The sequence below is a fragment of the Phycodurus eques genome, chromosome 16 (assembly GCF_024500275.1).
Source record: "Phycodurus eques isolate BA_2022a chromosome 16, UOR_Pequ_1.1, whole genome shotgun sequence".
NCBI classification, from domain to species: Eukaryota; Metazoa; Chordata; class Actinopteri; order Syngnathiformes; family Syngnathidae; genus Phycodurus; species Phycodurus eques.
Window position 1 is genome coordinate 19,543,083 of NC_084540.1, and position 18,908 is coordinate 19,561,990.

At 43.5% G+C, this 18,908-nt stretch overlaps 1 protein-coding gene across 3 annotated transcripts; it reads right to left on the bottom strand.

Moving 5' to 3' along the window:
* Nucleotides 1-1,627: 1,627 nt before the first annotated feature.
* Nucleotides 1,628-18,884, bottom strand: gmip (GEM interacting protein). Of its 3 annotated transcripts, XM_061700204.1 has the most exons (21): nucleotides 18,649-18,884; nucleotides 17,083-17,173; nucleotides 16,543-16,636; nucleotides 16,320-16,359; nucleotides 13,972-14,097; nucleotides 12,383-12,447; nucleotides 12,190-12,297; nucleotides 12,019-12,099; nucleotides 10,542-10,703; nucleotides 10,300-10,437; nucleotides 10,045-10,235; nucleotides 9,066-9,157; nucleotides 8,920-8,982; nucleotides 8,731-8,814; nucleotides 8,042-8,184; nucleotides 7,787-7,963; nucleotides 7,397-7,534; nucleotides 7,125-7,324; nucleotides 5,043-5,370; nucleotides 3,780-3,882; nucleotides 1,628-2,406 (listed from the first exon to the last, which is right to left on the bottom strand). In XM_061700204.1, exons 1-21 carry the CDS (start codon nucleotides 18,692-18,694, stop codon nucleotides 1,913-1,915), a joined length of 2,964 nt encoding a protein of 987 aa, XP_061556188.1. In that variant the 5' UTR covers nucleotides 18,695-18,884; the 3' UTR covers nucleotides 1,628-1,912. The 3 variants fall into 3 exon arrangements, with proteins under 3 accessions (XP_061556188.1, XP_061556189.1, XP_061556190.1); XM_061700205.1 differs by lacking the exons at nucleotides 17,083-17,173; nucleotides 18,649-18,884 and adding an exon at nucleotides 13,175-13,253 and having other exon boundaries at nucleotides 16,543-16,630; XM_061700206.1 differs by lacking the exon at nucleotides 3,780-3,882 and having other exon boundaries at nucleotides 2,309-2,406.
* Between the last annotated feature and the right edge of the window lie 24 nt (nucleotides 18,885-18,908).

An 18,908-nucleotide genomic window follows, 5' to 3' on the forward strand; every position in this document is an offset into this window, starting at 1 on the left:
CGATCACAAGATGGAGGAATGTGTCTATTTAAATGACCTGTTCATTTACTGTATATACTTGTGTACTTAATTGCTCCCAAAAATATATTTACAATAAATAATGTATCTTTGTTCCTCTATTTATGCCAGTGAGCCATAGTGACAGCCGGAACAAACGAATGGTCTTCTATTAGATGGCAGGAAGTAAATACAGTAATTAATGTATCCACTTTTTGTGACATATTTCTTTGTTGGTGTGCCGTGAGATTTTTCAATTGTAAAATATGTTCCTTGGCTCCATAAAGGTTGGAAATCACTGCTCTCGTCAGATCGTGTTTTCTAAGCAGTCAGGTCAAATCAACATTACAACATGACAGAAATAATGGGTGCTAACTTACTGTAATTCAATGACTTTATTTTTAATGAAATGACTTCACCCACACCGAAACTTTAGAACACGATTCGACAGAACGGCGGGATGTTTACGTACAACCGTCAGTGCTAGCACTAGCTTGCTAGGCTACATAACTTTTTGTTGCCTGCTTGCGAGCCGTATCGTATTAAAAGTACGTGAACATACCTCAAGCAAGCCTCAAACGAACGTCCTCTCCGGTCCTGAGCACCAACACACGTTGTCCCCCATTTTGTCCTTATAATACAAAGTCGGCGCGCTCCACTCTTGTTGTCGTCGCCACGGTAACGAGTGTATCGGAATCCAAGATTTTATTGCCGTAGTCAGACATAGTGCAATCGTGAAAGAGCAAATTTGTCTTGTAGTCTGATCCGGGCGTTATGTGTTGTCTGTTCCACACCGCCGACATGTTTTTTTTTTAATAACTTTATTGGCCGTCAAATATTTCCAATGCTACATCAAAAGACGCGCGACAAGGCTAAAAATAAACTAGCTTTTGGATTAAAATATACTGTGCACGATGGCAACGCGGAGTAAATGTCTTTTGCGGCGGCAATGCGAATTATGACATTAAAGCCGATACCGATAAGGCCGATAAAATCGGTGTAAAGTGTAGTTTAGCCACATTCATGAATTTGGGCTTTGTTGATTTTGATCAGAAGTTGTGAAAAATCTATTTTAACACATTCCACACCACAGGATAATCGCTCAGCATAATCTTTGAGATACAGCTGATAATTTGGCCTTTGTTGATTTTGATCAGAAGGGGTTAAAAATCAATCTTAACACAACCCACACCACATGATAATCACTCAGGATAATCTTTTAGATACATCTGATAATCTGGCCTTTGTTGATTTTGATTAGAAGGGGTGAACAAAAATCACTTTTAACACACCCACCAACAGAAGATAATCACTCAGGATAACCTTTGAGATACATGTGATCACCAGGGTTTTGTTGATTTTGATCAGAAGGGGTGGGGGAAAAAATACTTTTAACACACCCTACACCATAGAGTAAACTTTGAGACATCTGATAATTGTGCCTTTTCTAATTTTGATCAAAAGAGGGGGGAGGGTGTCACTTAACACACCCCATAGCACAGGATAATCGTTCAGGATAATCTTATACCGACATCCAAAAACTGGACCTTTGTTGATTTTGAGTAGAAGGAAGGGAAAACCACTCACAATACACCCCACACCACAAGATAATCTCATCAAAGACATCCGATAATTTGTCTTGTCTGATTTTAATGGGAAAGAAGGCATAATAATTCAAATTATCGTTATGTGTGTACCTAGGTACAAACTAGACTACTATACCACACAGGGCTCATTATAGTGAGTGCTTGTTCCTTTTTCAGGTGCAAAAGTGAATAAAAAGCTCTGTTTCCTGAAGTGTGAAGGCTACAAAAGCAGTACCACCCCAGTGACAAGACATTGATGCGTTTGTAATAACAGGCGAGCCAATATTGGTAACTAAATCCATATTACGTGCTTGCGCTGCCATTGTTCCTCAGACAAAAAGTTGTTCCTCCTTGCCCGATTGACTGCGTCTCAGCTTCAGACCCGAGAGGATCTTCTGCGCGGGCGAGGCGAAGTGGTGCTCTGCAGGAAGAGGCTTCGGAGAGCGGTACGAGGCCGTACTCTGCGCGCCGGTACCGTAACCGTCCGCGTTGAGCTCAGCCGCGGCGGAGGCCACCGGCTCCAGTCCCAGCATGTACTGCACGACGTCCCGCGGGCTGAGAGGCGGAACGTCCTCGGGGCTCCGGGGCGGGCCGCGCGCGGCTCGCTCCGGGGAGGAGCTGCGACTGCTGTCGGCGCTTCCCGGAGGCTCCCCGCCAGGCGCCGCGGGCCGTCTGGCGTCGCAGCTCTGGCCGGAAGCTCGGCCTCTCGGGTTGTGATGGCGCTGGTACTTGACAGGCTGCCTGGTGAAGCGGTAGTGCGGCTTGTCCGAGGCAAAGTCCCGCTTTGGGTCGTAATGAGACAGCGGTCCGCTCATAGCCAGGACTGGGACACCAAGAGGAGAAAAGCATGTGGTTTATTAAATCACGTCACGCAACTTGCAGTTACTGCTTTTAGGCCCACTGCGCACCAAACTGGACAATCTAAAAAAAATGAAAAAATTGACGACTTACACCCGCACACCAGGCGACTGACCCTCTCACATGTACCCAACTCAGTGCAATGAAAAAACTGCGACACCTGGTGCCCTTATTGGCCAATCGGGAATTGAGAATTTTGAGGCACTGTACGGTCAATTTTAAAAATTGGACCACAAAGTACAGCTGAGAATAAAGCAGAAAGTGTTGATATTTGAGAGGCTGTTGGCAATGATAGCCCCATTCATGCGGTCGCACTGGTGTATTTCGGCCACAGAGACTCTCCACGCTTCGCTTTTTGGGTCACAGGTCGTTCGGTCGTTACATCCGCGGCGTTGTGAGACTGATTCCAATTTTGAGTCAGAGCAAAACTAGTGATCATGATAACGATGCGATTTTGTAAAAATGATGCTCAATTATGATTGAAAGCTATTCATTACCTTGTCCTTTTTGTCAGCATGGATTTTTTAAAATTGTATTTCATGTTTTCAAACTGTGTTTGATTTTTTTTTTTTGAAATAATACATTTTTGTGTATATTTATTTTCAGTATCCAAGCATATAACCATTAGATTTAACTGACTACTGTAATCCACGCGCTGGTGATTTCGTGAAAACTTAAATAATTGTTGAATGTTATTTCAATCCGTGGCTCTTCAGAAAGACTACAATAAATGAAATTAAATAATACTTAAAGTTTAATGCATTCTAGCCTTTTTCAAAAGTTATAATTGAGTTCAATTACATATAGTATATTCAGGATGTAAATTGGATTGGGCTCGCAAGCTAAAAATGAGTTTTAAATGAAATTACATATATTCAAGATTTAAAGTTGATCAGGAGCTCTGCCTTCATAATACTAGAAAGGCTATAGTTACGTTTGATCCAGATTTAAAATGTATTCTGAATCCAAATGTGGACCCAACTGTGAACATTTCCAGCGTCCATTTAGACCAGAACGACACCCTCCACTTGGTTAACGAAGTGAAAGCGCGTTTGCGACAGAGGGCCAAAGGACAACTGAAAATGTGCAATTGAATGCACTCAAACAGAAAGAGTGGCAAGGAAGAAAGGAAGAAAGGGAGGATGTCTCAACCACAGAAAGGTCACATCAGGTCAAGAAAAAGGAACTAAAAAGCGAGTCAGCAGGCGCAAAAAAACACTCTGACGACGGCAAGCTACAATCATCTTGAAAATGTACCACAGTGCAAAAAAATAAAAAATAACTTGTATAAGCCAACGAAGTTGTCGTCACTGCGCTGGAGGCTGGAGTCCCGCCTACCTGCTCTGTCATTGGCTTCGGGGCCGAGCTGGTCCACCGCTTCATTGGACGAAGACTTGTCAGATATATAACCCTCGCTCGACTCTCTCTTCATTCTTTCGCTCTGTTGGGATGACACAAGTAGAGTGGCGTGCCGTTGGGACCTTTGATTCTCTTTGCCTCAGCCATTAAAACTTATTAACGCTTTCGTCGATCACCACACCTGGACAAATGTATTGGGACGCCGGCTCTATTCCAGTGGAATTCGGGACGCAGCGAAAGTCCTACAGTTTACGACTTGAACCAAAAATAAACTCAGTGGGCATCAAAAGCAGATGTGGGCAAAGTAAGGCCCGTGGGCAACCTACGGCCCTCTCTGTTATTTAACACGGCCCACCCAGCATTTACATTATAAAGCTACCGTAGCAGTTTTTTTTCTCCTGAAATGTATTTATTAAAATGCATTTGTTGATTTTTTAAAATGATTTTTTTTCCTCATCAAATCATTGGTCAATCGATTGATGTAATTAAAAAATAAAAACATTTATTTGACAATCATTCAAATGTATACAATTGTTACTGGACTTTTAATTACTGAGAAATTATTTTGAAAAAAATAATTAGTTTCATTGTATTAATGATGAGTAATACAATTACTGTACAAAATGAGAATAAGTTATTATTTTTATTAATAGAAACTATTTCACATATTTACCCAGTTCCATTTTTTTTTTTCCTAACCTCATCTAACAATGACGTGGCCACATTTAAAAATCAAATGTGGCCCTTGGGCACAAGAAGTTTGATCTAGAGTCTGCTGTTTTGCTTTTTCCTTGGCTTTTTTTTTTGTGAGTTTCTTGCGACGTCACCACTGAAGTGTCGGGCCCCTTAGGGATTAGATTTTCCCAATGGGGGGGGGGGGGCCGAGCAGCACTACTGAGGCCCAGTGATGGCCGTCAAACTTTTACTGAGTCCTGCATGAACTTCCTTTTTCTGTGTGATATAGCCGCCACCTGTCCAAATAGTTCTGTCTACATCTCAGCATCCTTGAGAATGTGAAACTGAAACGCGAAGTGTGAAGCAACAGAAGTGAAAAGAGCAACATGCAAGCAAAGCAGCAACTGACCAGTGGGTTAATCCTGACAAAATAAAGCTTCACGTTGAGGTGCTTAAGGCTTTTAAAACAACAGCTCTCTTAATCAGATTTAGTATAGCGCGACTTCAATCAAAGCTTTAAAAAGAAGAAATTCACTTGAAACGGCGCTAAATAACAGCATAACTTACTTCTAGCGAGTAAGGGCGCTCCCTGGAGGAGGTTCCTTGCTCAGGTCTGGCGTCAAAGTCCCCATCCAGGGTACAGGCGCGCCTGGGTGGGGTGTCTGGAAGCGGGCATGTGGGGGGCGGAGGTGGCTTGGGCGTCCCGGCTCTCTGCGGGAGGACGAAGATCTTGTCGTTGTGTGAGATGAGGAATTCGACCAGAAACGCCTGGTAGGTGTTTTCCTGCAGGGCCACTGTGGGTTGCTCCGTGCACACCAGGGGGCGTAGGAGAGTCGGACCGAAGACAATGCCCAAATTGCTGGCGGACATCTTGTTCTCGTTGTTTCTAGAAACCCTGCAGGGGGACATTGCATGAAAATCTCAAAATGTTATGAAAACCGTGGAAGGAAGTCTAGAATAATTTTGAGCTTTAATTAAAACAAGTGAAAAGACATAAAACATGAATATGTATGCCAGACCTCTAGGTGGCAGTGTACATCTAACACAGCGTACATTTCCCGGCTGCTTGGCATTTCCAAATTTAAGGTTTTTATTTAAATGTGAAAAACAACATTTTGAATGGTTTGGATAAATACAACAGACAAAAAGTATGTTTTAAAAGAAACAAAAATTTGAGTTACATACTTTTGAATTTGACATACTTTATGTAGTAAGTAATGGAACACATCAATTTACAGCATTTCCCGCACATTTCGCAGGTCGCAAATTCACCTATTTGCAGATTTGGGTTTTTTTTTGGGGGGGGGGGGGGTCTGTGTTGGAAGTGAGCTGAGAAGTTTCATGAAGGCAAAAGTAAGCAAAGCAAAGCAAATTTATTGACAAAGCGCATTTCAGACACAAGGTAGCTCAATGTGCTTTACATGATTAAAAGCATTTCAAAACAAAGAGAGAAAAAACTGCTGAGAGACTTTTAAAACAAAGAGGAAAAAATTAAAATTAAAACGGCGTACAGTGCAAGAAATATCATTTAAAAGTGGAAAAGCTCTAAAAAAGTATGGGAAAAAAAGAGTTTTTAACCTGAACTTAAAACATGCACACGTGGCTGACGTCACTTCTGTTGGCAACTTATTCCATTTGTGTGTAGCATAATAGCTAAATGCTGCTTCACCATGCTTGTTTTGGACTCTGTGCTCCACTATTTGACCTGAGTCTGTCGATCTCAAAACCCTACTGGATTTCTATTTCATTAGCATTTCATTCATGTATTCAGGACCTAAACCGATTAGTGATTTATAGATCAGTAGCAGAACTTTAAAATCTAGTCTAAAGCTGACTGGAAGCCAGTGTAAAGACCTTAGAATTGGAGTAATATACTCTGACTTCGTTGTTCTGGTCAGAACAACGAGGTCTGCAGCATTCTGAATGAGCGGCAGATGTTTAATGCTCTTTTTAGGGAGTCCAGTCAGAAGACCATTACAATAGTCAAGTCTACCTCCGATAAAAGCATGGATGAACTTCTCCAGGTCTGCTTGACACATGCAAGCCTTCACTCTGGATATGTTCTTCAGATGGTAGAAGGCAGTTTTAGTAATTGATTTGATATGACTGTTGAAAGTCAGGTCGGAATCTATCAGAACACCAAGGTTTTGGACTTGGTGTTTGGTTTTTAAAGAGTGACTCCAGGTATTTACTAACAGCAATCCTCTGTTCTTTATTGCCAAAAACAATTATCTCAGTTTTATTGTCAAGAAATTGCTGAGTTGATTTCTCAACAATCTTGGCTACGAAAGGCACATTTGAGATAATTTGAGGTCTATAGCTCGCTAACATGTAAGCGTCCAGCGTTCTATTTTTTAGCAGAGGCTTAATGGCAGCTACTTTAAGAGCTTTAGGAAACTTGCCTGACTGAAGTGAGCAATTGATCATTTGCTGCAAATGTCAGTTCTGTCTGAAAGGCTCAACGTTTAGGCCACTTACCAGAAATGCAGTGTGAAATACAATATATTATATGGCTATTAGATAGTGTCCAAATACGATAGAAATGTCAGTCAGTTGAAAACAAAAAAAACAGCTTGTGTTCAACCAAACAGGCCAATTAAAATTATTTGTGTGCATTTGCGTCTGATTTTAGTGTTACGTCAAACTTACTTATGCAGATGGACTACGAGGTGCCGTAAAGTGCTGTAATTACAGGGACGGAGTTTCTGCAGTAGCCGCTGCAGGTTCCGAACAACGTCCATGAACTCGTTAGTCTCTTGCGACGATTCCCACTCGCCCACGTGCTGGATGCTCCTCCCCGCCGCGATGAACTCGTAGTACAGCTCGAACGTCAGCAGGGGCTCCGGAAGCTGAGAGGCGAAACGACGGAGGTGAGTGAAAAGAATTGTAGAAGTTCTCCTTGTTGACATGAATGCCGGCACCTCCTTGAAGAAGTGCTTCAGGATACAAGTGATGTCGTGCGGCGACACCTCCGAGAGGTCCACGTGCTCTTTGAGCTCTTCCACGGCCTGGCACAGCTTCTGGACGCGAGGCTTGGAGCCGCTCACCCGATACACCCCCTCAGAGGAAAAACACAAGACAGTTCGTAAAAGATAAATGAAGATGGTGTCTAGTGTGTATGATGGAAAATATTGTTTCTATGGTTAAATCAGTCAACGGCTGCTTTGAGCAAGCGCCATTTATTTGCAGTCTGGACGAGGAGGGGTGAACATGTCCTCTCCTGTATTTTGACCGAAACATATCTGAGATCCTTTCGTAAAAACACTCGGGAACTGCTTTAAAGTGGGGGAAAAAATAGCATAATCAAAGACCTGCAAAGAGAGCGCACGACTCTCAATCTCGGCGGTGCAGCGTCGCACCACAAAGGGGACGTCGTCCGGCGTGTCCGGCAGCAACGAGGACAGGGGGACGCCAAACACCGCCCCCTTGTTGTTGTCGCACTCCATCTGACACACCTCCATACACTTCCTGTGCAAACCCAGCCCGCACTGAGGGAGGCACAAAGGAATAAAAAACCACCACCAGCCTATTTGGGATTCCTACGGACTTGCTGAAGGCGCACGCACCTCCTCACATTCCACGCCGTTGACGTAAATGTAGTTGTCGCACTGCTTGCATTTCACCATCTTGCTCTTCAGCTTCCTGAGTCGATGAGTTAGCGCTGCCCGGGATGGGGTGCGAACTTTGACCTGCTGCCCGTCGAGGCACTCTAAAGGAAAATAGGATAGACGCAAAGAATGAAAATTCAAACTCCATCCATCCATCCATTTTCTACAGCATTCTCCCCAACACGTCTCTACGGGTTGATCTTTCGTTGCTGTAGTACTAGAGTGACACCCACTACTAGCTACACATTACTTGTGAGTTTTAAACATTCAGTACCTAACCTAAAAAAAACATTTTTTAAATTGAAATGTAAGTAGGATGGATTTTTGCTATGTGGGTGGTAACGTGTCTAAAAATTCACCGAATTTTGCAGACGTGTGTAACGTAGTAAAAATGTTTGTATTAAGGAATATTGAACACAAGTCCGCAATATTCACTCCGTTTCAAGTTGGAAAAAAAATCTGCCCTCAATTCCAGTTTCAACAATGGACATTGGGTGGACATTTTTATCACAACAGGACGCATGAAAAAGTTTTTTTTTTTACAACTGATTAGCATATAATCTTGAAGAGTATAATGACATGTTGTGACCCAATGAAGCCGCCAGTCAGTGTATGTTAATTAAGGGCGGGAAGGGGAGGTCACAAACCAGATTCAGACGCCACATCGCGGTCATCCAAGTCGTCCGCGAGCAAGTTGTATGTTGTTCTGTGACGCCCCCTGGGACAGTGAGCTGCCATGTTTGCAACAACACAGCAGAAGACGTGAACACGTCAGTCATGTTTTGACATGAATGCGAACGAATGGAAAGACATTACGCAGGCACAGGTGCGATTACCAGGGCTGGACAGAGATTCGAAACTGCCGCCGACACTTTCACTGTCACTGAAGATAAATCTCCCTAATGAACATTTGATATGCTGAATTAATTAATGCAAACACAGGTGAGGAGATTTTTGTTTCATGAATGAAATGGAGACTTACTGGAGTCACTGGGTTGTCTGTAAGAACTGTCGTCTGTGTGAGGAGAGGAGACCTGCAGGGTGCTGAGGGGGTTGCTGGTTTTCCGCTTGTTCCTAAGACAAACATTTGACCATATACTGGTTATTTACAACCTATCACAGCAATCTGATAACACGCAAATCAGCACTTATCGTGGTTGTGGGTGGAAATGACATCAGAGCAATGGGATTTGAACGCGATGACTCAGATTCTATTCTCATCTTTTACTTTAAACGTGGGGAAAATAGTCCCAAAATTCAAAGCAGCAAAATAAATCAATAAATAACAATAAAAATGGTGGGCGACTGGTTAGCACATCTGCCTCACAGTTCTGAGGACCGGGGTTCAAATCCCCGTTTGCATGTCATCCCCGTGCCTGTGTGGGTTTTCTCCGGGCACTCCGGTTTCCTCCCACATCCCAGAAAAACATGCATGGCGGGTTGATTGAAGATTCTAAATTGCCCGTAGATGTGAATGTGAGTGCGAAATAATATTTGAGAAAATCTATACATTTGTATATACTCATATTTTCTTTTATATATAAATTAAATACATATTAAATTATGTGTAATTTTCTCATTAATTTCACTTTCGTTTAATCAATATGAATTTGTAATAAAGAGTATGTTACGTTTTAGACACACAATACCATTTGTTTGGATAGAGAGAGAGAGTGTTAAAATGATTTTAAATATTGCCAATTAAAAGTTTGGACACAGTTTCTCCTTCAATAGCAAAGCGTGTCCAGGTTTTTAACTGTTAGCGTATAATAATAATAATAATAATAATAATTATAGTATATATAAATAGTAAATAGTCCTTATTTTCGTAGAAATTTGGACAAAAAAAGTGCCAAGCATGGCATACACGCAGCACTGAGAATGTCATTACCACTTGTGCGGTGCTTATAAAAGTCCATTTTTTTCCCCCCCAAATAAAAAGAGGAGTGATTGTTGTGTACCTTTTTCCCTGAGGCACGTACTCCTGGAAGGAGAAGATCTGCAGCGGAGTTTCCCGGCAGGGCATGCCGCGGACGTACATCAGGTAGGGCTCGCCGGGTTCCAAGGAGCGGCACGTTAGCTCCAGGTTGTGATACCCCAGAGGCACCGGCTCGGTCTGCTGCCGCTGGTAGTAGAACATGTTGACCGTGACCTGGTGGACGAACGGAGACCCCATCAGACGGAGGACACGTTTCCACGGGTGCGGGAGCACCGACCTGCTTGAGCACCGTGTCTCCCTGACAGATGATCTTGCGGGTGTGAGAGATAATTCTCTCTTTGACCTTTACGAGCTCATCCTGGTGGATCTTGGCGTCGTGCACGCATTGCTTGTACAAGAGCTCGGACTCCATCACCTCGAGAACACAGTAGATTGTATTTAAGTACATCCAGATCCACGCGGAGGGCAGAAAGTATTTTGATATTTTAAAAAAAGTTGTTTTGTGAGAGCTGCTCTTGCCTTTGTTTGGGCTTCATCCTTGGACTTCCTCCTTTTGTCCAGAGTTTTGTTGCCACCCGTGTCGTCCACGGTTTTAGCTGTGACCGCTTTGGCCTTCTCCAGCTCGTCGCAGCGCTGGAAGTATTGCTGACGAGACTTTTTCAGCGCCGTCACCGCTTCGTTCTGAAGAACACACCAGAGACAAAACGGATGAGCATACAGTTTAGTTTATTTGACGACGTAAACTTGCACAGGCCACAACATTAGACACACTTTCGCCATCACATGAGATCCAATACAGGAGCTATATGATGGATAGAAATGCAAAAATACGGGAATGTTCAAGCTGTTTATTGTCACTCCCGGTTGAAGTTTATCGTTAAACTAAACCGAAAACGAGGACAATTACGGGTACACGTCGTGTATTTGAAACAACCACATCGATTTGCCTTAGGAAAGTCCGCTTATCTTAACTCATTCACTGCCAGCCTCCTCAGTTAACATGGATATTTGACTTCTAAATACGTCAATGGCAGTGAATGTGTTAATGTAAACAAACAATGCTAAATGCTACAGAGTGAATAGGATTGCTTGACTGTTTGTCCCATTCAATAAACCTAAGTAAGTAAGTCAAGCTTCCACTGTACTTCTCTGACAGTGCCAATCAAAAATCATGCATTATTGTCCTTTTTTTTTCCTTATTTGTCATTAGACTGTGGCCGAGACAAGTCACAACAATTTCAAACACCACAACGGAAATGCAAACGCCACCGCACCGCGGAATTAACACACATCGGTAATGCGAACGCCACAACATAATTACATTAATTGACAACATAGCGAAATGAATCCACAACATAGCGGCATCGAAGCGCACTGGAAGTGAGCTCCCGCTACCTCCGATTGAAAGGAAAAATCTATTCAAATATTCTCCTAATGAAATTCAAGTTGAGATTAGAACTAAATAACTCACTCTAAGCATATCACCAAAATCTAATGAAAGACATTTCAAAACATTAAACGATATCTATCCTTGTACTGACTTTGATGAATGAAGTTGAGGGGGGGGAAAACAAAAAAAACAAAAAAAAAAAGAGTGAAAAGTGAGCTATTTTCTAAAGTAAGCACTTCTGGATTGTCATACATCATCAATATTCCAACTTCGTACATTAAATCTTGTGCCAGACAGGTCACAACAATTGCGTACATTAAATCTTCCGATTTAGCCACTCAGTCCGTTGCGGATTCATTTTGCTTTGTTGACGATTAATGTCGTCATGTTGTGGCGTACGCAATTGTTGGGACCTGTCTGGACCGCCGTAGGTGCAGGGATCCCTACTGAAGTGAACTGTTGCGGTGTATCCTGTGGAATCTAACACGACCCCACGTCTGTCTGTCGTCAGGGTCACACAGCAATGTCTGCCAATGTCGTGATGCATTGTTCAAATATCCGAGCGACTGCTGTCGCTAAACTAAGAAGGAGTCCTAATTCGCTTACCATCTTCCTCTGCACCTTCACCCACTGCTCCTTGAATTCCCGCCGCCACTTATCAATCTCATTCCTCTTGGCAGCCAAGGCCTTTGGGACAGGAGATATCGGCTTAAGAACTTTGCATGACAGTAACCTTCACGAGACAGCACAACTCTTGTGTGTATGTGTGAACTCTACTTGGTAACAGCGCTTTTGCACCAGGTCCGAAGTCTTTTTGGAACTCGAACTGTTCTTCAGGTCTTGTTCGAGAGCCATGGTGTAGATATACTGCAGCGGCATCGTTTCCTGCGCAAGCGGCAACGACGACTGTTTCTCTGTGGCGCACGGAAAATGTTCAAAACAAACTAGAATGACATAAAAGCGTCTTTACCTGCGCTGCCAAACTGGCTTTTGCTGCTTCAGATGTCTTTATGACATTTTTGGCAAATTCTTGTTCTGTCAAAAAACAAAAATCGAACATTGTAATGGTCATCGAGTCACATAAGTGCAGTTTGAACCGTGCATGATTTTCCACAGCGGATTCAGGTGCCGAGCGTCAAATAACATCAAATGTCAAAATAACTACTATGGCACTCAGTCAAGCGCTGACACCCGCGACTTCACGACGACAGAGTGGACATGTCAAGCACGTTAACATCCAACTGCACGCAGCAATATGAAAAGTAGGAAACTTAAGTGTCAATATTGATTCTGCAGCTATCCACTGTTTCAGCCTCCATTGAAGAAAGACAAAATGCTGGTGGTGATGTCGCTGAAAACGCTCAGAGTGTTTCTTCAAGGGGCGGTTGCCACATAACGACACAGTGGGACACGTGCAAAATGTTTAATATGAATGTGGAAAAAAAGAATACAGGTGATTCAAATGACGTGTTTTATCAAATCAATTGTTGTGGAAAATTAAACCATGTAATTGTGTTTGTGTTTATTGTGTGTAACTTATCAGAGCTGTGTGGGACATACCAAAATCGGTACACATATATACTGCACCCTATGAAGTCACACTTGAAACTTTGTACGCTTCTTGCTTATACTGACAAGTAATCCAATGCAATCGAATCTCCAATCCTAGCTAATACGGGCGACTCGAATTTTGCGTCTTTGCTGAAGCGCGCCGCTGTGCATGCTTGGCGTCCGTGTTTGTTCTCCAAAGGCAGCGTGTCACCTCTTGCAACTTTGCTCCAGTCTGCTAATCCTCCCTCTCTAATCCTTTCTGCGTGTGGAACATCCAGCCATCGCTTGAACTTGACATAAAAAAAAAAAAAAAAAAAAAAAACGATGTCACATTGTTGCTGGGTCGCAATCTGATCAAACCCAACACGAGAGCGGCTTCCAAACTTCCGACTTCACAAAATGGGTAACGCTAGAAATACTGTTCTTGAATAGGAATGCACCTTTACTGTATTTCATAGCGTGTATAAGATAGATCGATAGATCGAAACTACAACGTACAAGTTTTTAGCGATACGAGCGATAAACTCAACTCACTTCGCAACAAGCGGCAGTTTGGCAGACAGCAAACAATTCTTTCACGCCATAGACAGGCTAACGGATAGCGTTGGTGTCAAGCAACAGATTTTTTTAACACAACTGGTGGAGCAACACAAGGAGTGACCGTCTCTGTGTATAACTGCATGTATGTATTACACTGCCCCCAGCTGGCCAAAGCGCGCACACCAGAAGGAGCAGCACAATGTCCACTGAACTGAAGCAAAAAAAAAAAAAAGTGGCAGAAAAGGTTTACTTTCTTTACATTCTGTTTAATGATGTCATTACTGTATGTTTTTATCAAGTATATATTATGGAGTGCTATTGTTCTTTTTACAAACAAATTTTACTTCGTTCACATATCTAGCCCCTCTGTTGGCTTTAAAATATAATATGTGGCCATCTTGTACGACGGCCAGGTGTCCCAATACCTACGTCCCTTGAAGTGTCCATTTCCCCCCCGCGCGCACTCACCCAAGGTGAGCTTCTTCTCCACCCAGGCCAGGAGGTCTTTGGCGTAGCGGCACCACATCTTGGCGTACTGCAGGGCCGTCTCCACGCCGTCCTCGCAGCGGCACAGCGCCAGGTCGGCCTCGTGAGCTGAGAGGGAATACATCAGCATCACGGCGGGGCTCGAAAAATATTCCCGTTCGAGTCACTGGAGCCTCGAGGACCTCCGCTCGGGAAAGCAAATCATAGCTTCCAGAAGGGGTCGCTATGCTGTTCACTTAGTGGCCCCCCGTAAAAAAAAAAGCTCTGTGCATGAGGCAGGTGACACAAATGAAAATAGGCTTAAGGCTGAGAGGGCGTTGACGTGGAAACCCCCCACCCCAACCCTCCTCCACTTCTTGTGGTTCTTCCTCAGTGACTCACACAACGTGAAGGACAATCACACGGCCTCTCGACCTCCGAACGCACCGACAGAATCCAGTTAGACGTTCAAACAAGTTGGCAAAAAAGCGCTCACTCAGCCTTAGTCTCATTTAGGAATCATTATCCGAGTAGATTGCGCAGCGTCCTAACTGGGGAGGCGGTAGGATTAGCTCGAGTGAACGCAGATTGCAGGCAGCGGCGAGCTTTCCAGGTTGGCCACCTGCCGAGTAACAGTTTGGGCAGGGTGTTAATAGGGCTGCTGGGTAATTAATCCCGGCCAATGGGAGAAGGGAACACACGCGCACACACACACACAAGGCTGCCAAAGACCATTTTCTTCGGGCGCACTCGAAATAATCCACAAAAGGTTGCGATAAAACGTTGTTGTAGTATGAAATGAAACAGTCTGTGGTTTGAATGAGTTTGTCAACATTAGGAAATCCGTACTGGGCTCGGGCACCAAAAGTGCTCAAGCACGGTACGCGTCGCTGGCCACAACATGGCTGGAAGAGAAGGCCTGGGCGTGGCACCGTAGCACAAACACGGTTGCGCTTACGTGTACATGAAGTCGGATCAAAGTGATCGCTCCGCCAGCCAGACGTGATAACAAAAATAGCCGGAACGACGCAAAAATAAGTCCCAGAAAGTCTCAGTAATACGCTGTTGTATCATGAGGTCAATGCAAACGTGTCGTACGATTAAAGCGATCCTTCCTGCTGCGAGTATTCATGATAACCGCCACCTCGCACAAAAGAAATAACCGGAAACAAACCCTGAAAAACCAGGAAAGCGGCAATAGCCATATCATCATCAGTGCGCTTGCTCGTGCACATGCAAAGTAAATGTGTCATATTAATATCCTGCAATACTGACAGTTATTAATGGTAACCGCCACCTGGTGTAATAGAAATTACCAGAACAACTCAAAACAAGTCAAAAACTCAGGAAAGTAGCAGTAATGCAGTGTTGTATCATGAAGTCAAAGGACAGGTAGTAGGAAGTCGTAGATGTGTTATAAAAGTAGTGAGATGGCGCCATCCAACCGGTTCTTCGTCGTAACTGCCACCTTGCATCATAGAAATCACCAGAACAATCGCAGCGCAAGACATGGTGATGCGCCACACATCAGAATGACTAATAAAGTACTTTCGTGATATGTAATATGTGACATTTTGATGTCAAGTCAAAACACAATTGAAAGGGGAGAAGTGCTGCCGCCGGTGGACTGCAGACAGGCGCGAACACGGAGCCGGCGGGTTTGGAGACGAACGTCGTTCACGCCCTCTCCGCCTCGCAATCGTCTCCCGTTAGCTCTCCCGCTCGTCTCCTGCGGCGCTCAGCGCCCAAAACGCTCCGTTTAGTCGTCGCTTTTCTTCCGCCCTCCTGTTTTGTCTGTCCAGTCAGCAGACGCCGCGCAGGCGTAACACCTCGCTGGGTTTAAAAAAAAAAAAAAAAAAAAAAATCCGGCTGACTCCTGCTTAATCTTCATCCTAATCTCGTTACTGCGCTGCAATTACAACTCGAAGCAAGATACTGTAGGAAGACAAGCAACAGGAAAATACACCATTCATTTTCTGTATTTCCTTGATTGGATATTATTTTGAATGGGACAGGAGAATATCTTTGGGAACGTTCTGCACTCCTGTTTCCATCCCAGTGTTGTATTGAGCAAAAAAACGCGACTCAACTTCCCACAGCCGGACTTCGTATTCAGGGGCATCGCAGGGGTTTCAATACCCACACTTCGCCCAGTGAATGCTTCCATTACCCAAAAACTTTCGCGGTGAAAGGATTTGACACAAAACACAACACCCGCACTTTCCATGGGGAAAGTTTTCAACCCCCACAGTTTTGTCAGTCAGAGGGTTTCACACCCAGACTTTTTCCGCTGTTATCAATACGTCGACTCCAGTGAAACGTTTCGTCAATGAATCATGAAGGAGCCTTACCTGATGAGCTTCCATCACCTTCAACGCTTACACAGCTTTCCTAAGAAGAAAATCTATATCAATCAATTTATTTATACAGTTAACAATGAATATACAAATACAAAATGGAACAAGGGAGAGTCAAATATATATCAAAGCAATACCGATGCCCTTTTCACAGGGTCGTGTTACTGAGTAAACAATACATCTTAAAAACAATACAGTTCCATCTTGGAGGACTTACAGACGGTTGATGTTGCTCTGCGAGTTCCGTGCTCTCCCCGGTGTTGCGCTCTGAGCCGAACTCCGAAGTGTCGGACAGCAGCTCGTCCTTGTCGCTGAATAGAATGGAATTATTGCTTACGCAGCTCTCACAGGACAAAAGCGGTGGTTTGCAACAGCTTCCGAAAGTCAAAGATTCAATTGAAAAATACTCTTTCCAAGAATTGGATCATCCCCGCGCAGGGCAGTGATTAAATCTATTATTTGAAGTTTTACACACTTGACTGAGAGAACACGTAGCTGGAACAGTTGTTTACAATTAATCGATCACATTTCAACTCATGTTAAATGGGAGCCAGGACAAACCTGCTATCATTGATTAATGCCAAATAAATGTCAGCTATTCCAGTAGATTGTTAAAAATGGATGTCGCATTGTACAGGCTAAACCGTTTTGAAATTATTTATCTTGGTTTCATTTTTAAATGTCCCAAAACCAGGGGTGTGTAAACTTTTTCACATCCACCGTACATACAGTATGTACACTTAAAAACAGCACTTACTCGGGGATAAAAGACAACTCGAGGTTGTCAAAGTCTCTGAAGATCTCGCTGTAGCGCTTGATTTGACATTTCTGAGGTGCTTTGAGGACGTCTGAAATGACAAAGTGAAAGGTTAAGAGACAAAAAAAAATAAATAATTAAAAAAAAAAAGTTTTTATATTCGGTCAGGTTTGAGATGACACGTTCTGTACATCCAGACACACGACTTCCCTTCCCAATAGCAGAAATGTGCTCACTGCAGGTCAAACCACAACGCTATTGCAGGGAAATAAAAAGCATTAAAACCCAAAAAGAGATCATAACATCATAATCATTCACGTGAAAGCCACGTTGCACTTCAAGGCAATTTAGAGAGGAAAAAAAGAAAATGAGCACGCACTGACTACAACACAACGATTTACGCTTTCAACTGACAATTTTAAATCACAAAAGTGCCGCGACATACGAAAACAAGACACACATCACCTTGTTGCCCAACCGCATCCTGTTTGCAGTTGGCGCCTTGACACAGTTCTGCATTCACGATATATCACTTTATCTAAAAAAAAAATTTTTTTTTTTTTTTTTTAAAAGTGCAGAAGCGTGCAGCCTCACTGAGTTGAGGAGGTCCGGAATTTCCAGCACAACATTTCCAGAAACCTTCAATAAGCACTCCAATTTTCCATAGTCAGGCTAATGTATTTAATATCTCTGTCATACATTCAGTCCTTTTGATTGCACAAAACCACAGATAAAAAAGCGTGAGGTGCGGCAGACAGTACTCTGCCTCACTGAAGGGGGCGCAGTAGAGCACATAGGCTCACGTTGCTGCCGTTCTTCTTCGACGCAGGGACCCAGCCAGCTGCAATAGCTAACGTGAAACATTTCTCAAAACAGGATTTCCGAACAAAACGTGATCTAATTTACAAAGGAAGCCCAACGCCGGTGCTTAAAAGAGCTGCTTCGTACTTTAATGTCAATGCCTCACCAGCCGTGAGCCGCATCGCGTGTCAAAATTGCCTCGGAGGAGCTTGTCAAACGTTCGAGCCCTTGGAATTCGCCCAAAACGGCTGCTTAAAACCAAAACAGTTGATTTAAGTTAAGCATAAGTTCTTCAGATGTTTGGTGTGTCCTGTTATCGTGGACGTGTCCACCCAATTTTGTGTTTATTGGTTTAACTGTTGTCCGAAGCAAATGTTTTTAAAACTTTCCAGGGCGTGCTACTGATTGACTTTTGTGAGGTTGTGTCAGGACGATTAATTTGTTGGAAGAGTGTATATTGGGTTTTAATCAGCAAAGTCACACAGTACCACCGATTCTTACAGAAACATCACAAGCATTTGGGAGACTGTAGCTGTTTAAATCGCTCACAAGAGCTTAAAAAAAAACAAAAAAGGGTTGATTAGAATGATTAAACAGCAGTAAGTCAGCCCAAAATGATTTTCAGGAAGTCTGTGAGTCCAGCTTAGACAAAGAGGATGTTGCAGAGCGCAGCACAAAGAGAAGACAACAAAGTAAGAAAAAAAAAAAACTTCAACAACTTTAATAGTGAGCATTCAATTGGACAAATATCATCTTTACGCTCACCTGCGGCCTCAGACGACTCCTGACACGGCTCCTGATCTTCTTCCATCTTCTCCAGCCTGCGGCGGGTTGACCTCAATGCTCGACGGCACACACACACGTCACATGACCGTCGTGGTCACACCACACAGGCGGAAAGTGTTTACAAAGGAAAAAAAAATTGCTGGCACGCCGGTTCGACGCGGCGGCTGACTGCATCTTCTTCTCGTTGGAAAGGCGAGGTTGGCCTGTTCGTGTAATAGGAAGAGGAAGTGCAGCTACTG